The sequence below is a fragment of the Anneissia japonica genome, unplaced genomic scaffold (assembly GCF_011630105.1).
Source record: "Anneissia japonica isolate Jap-2015-1 unplaced genomic scaffold, ASM1163010v1 scaffold560_len657749_cov147, whole genome shotgun sequence".
NCBI lineage: Eukaryota > Metazoa > Echinodermata > Crinoidea > Comatulida > Comatulidae > Anneissia > Anneissia japonica.
This window is the reverse complement of record NW_022754288.1, coordinates 69,878-71,948: the sequence shown is the minus strand read 5'-3', so window position 1 is coordinate 71,948 and position 2,071 is coordinate 69,878. Positions and strand designations below refer to the sequence as shown.

Genomic DNA, 2,071 nt, shown 5'->3' with positions numbered 1-2,071 from the left:
ATCATTATTACTATTAGTAGTAGTATTATTAAACAAACATTTAAAGAAACTTGCAAAATGATAAAAACGAAATTGAACCACAGTATCGCATTTCTATCTTAAAATAACTGGCCTGAGATGTATGGATTTAAGATTTTTTTTAAATCACGCTTAGGATTATGTGTTCTATTAGGCCTATGTATAACGTGTACTGATGCATATTTACATGTTTAGAAGTATTCATTTTAAGTGATCCCAGGAAAGAATTTGTATTGGCACAAGAATAAGCTTTAAAATTTTAACACTGTGTACAAAGGGGGGAGCCGCGGCTCCCACGGCTCCCCCCCCCCCTGGATACGTCCCTGTACGTAAACAGTTGTACTCGCAAGTACCTCTGAGAATGATCATTTCATTTAAACGTTTAAAAAGACTACAGGTGTATTCGAAATATTCGTTGCAATAAATGTTAGTGTTCCTCATTACTAGAGGGTGCGCTCACTTCTCTCACTTATCCTCTAGTATGTTAAACGTCGCAATTATTTTCGAAGGAGAAAAATTATTCATGACCACTAAAAGAAAATAGGTTGCATGTTGCATGTGATCTATGTACGCCATACCCTCTTTGTCAAGGTCCTTGTTATTATTTTGTTGTGACGAACGATATATAGACATATCGAGCTACCCCAATTCCTAAGGCATGTATGATGAGGTTTTTGTAACGCCCGTCCATTCAATCAACACAGTAGGAAGCAATATGCTAAGAACCATCATTCCAAAGTATTGTTTTTGCCAGAAAAATGTAAACTTGAGTAGCTTAGTTCGCAGAGCTTTGGAATGGCAACCCCAAAATGTACTGATTAGACTTTCCAGGGAAGGACTGATTCCACAGTAACCAGTATACCTACCAAGTACTTCCTGGTCTGGAAGTCCAAGCTGCAAACGCACCGTCACCCCTTTGGAATGTTATCATTCTCTCATAGCCTACAGTAAAAATAAAGAAGTTGTTCTGTTAATCTTGAATTAGATTATTACTTTGTAATAGATATAGGCCTACACTTTTCCTTAACAGGGTTCTCCAAAGTTTTACATAAGATGAAGGTTAGACAACAAGATATCTCATAAACTTACTAAATAATAAAGTACTAATAGTAGGCCTATATATTCGCGGTTTCCGTCAGGACTTGTGAATTTGATTCTGAAAACATGATTTGCTTATATCAAAACATTTAAGATCATTTATAAATTCGGCCAATTTAATTTTAATACCATCCCTCTAATTAACCAAATCATCCCTTATACTATGAAAATTATAAGAGTATAGTATAATAACTTCTCACTCTTATCTGTACTGAATTTAAGTTGAATAAACCCGCCGAAAAACGAAAAAGTAAATTCAGTAGGCCTACACTCAGCTCCTTAATCTTCAAAAACCTAGTGAGCAGCCCCTTAAATGTTGAATCCAATACAAATCTTCAATCTTCTAAGAATTCTTGAGATAAATTTTCTTTTTTTTTTCTACCGACCTCCCGAGTTGATCAATTAATACATATTATTGTTGAATTCCTCAATAAATGACAACTGACAAATTATCAACTTTGTGTAATAAATTGTTCGTTAATTAACCATTATCTGATGAGGAACTACCTATACACACCAAATTATCATTGTATCTTCAAATTAGAGCCTCAAGTAAACCTACACAGGTTTGGTAAAATCATTTATAAAGACTTCAGAAATATTTCAACATAAATGCCAGTACCTCATAAAAAAAGAGTCCAAATTCTTAAAAATATAAGTTTGCAAATTCAACCTCAAATAAAAATTTTATGAATCAATTCTGTAAGGAAAATATAATCTGCTCCAAAAAGTAATTCTATACAATAAACAACTCAATAATATTTATATTTATATATATATATTCCACTGAGGAAGGACTAGTGTTGTCCGAAAGCTCTGGTTCTATTTCTGGCTGTTTACTTACGTTTACTTTTTAGCTGTTGCTTATCATTTTTGTATCTCTACTGAGATCCAGCCATTGTTTCCCACAGCATATAGTTTTTCATTATTTTGCCTTTTAATCTATATATATATA

General features: G+C 33.2%; 1 protein-coding gene across 1 annotated transcript in view; it reads right to left on the bottom strand.

Moving 5' to 3' along the window:
* LOC117123171 (complement C3-like) overlaps positions 1–2,071 on the bottom strand; it is an 80,314-nt gene that overhangs the window by 11,168 nt on the left and 67,075 nt on the right. Inside the window, exon 24 of the mRNA XM_033269024.1 lies at positions 885–960. Within this exon, the coding sequence (XP_033124915.1) occupies positions 885–960 (76 nt within the window). The remainder of the gene's footprint in view (positions 1–884; positions 961–2,071) is intronic.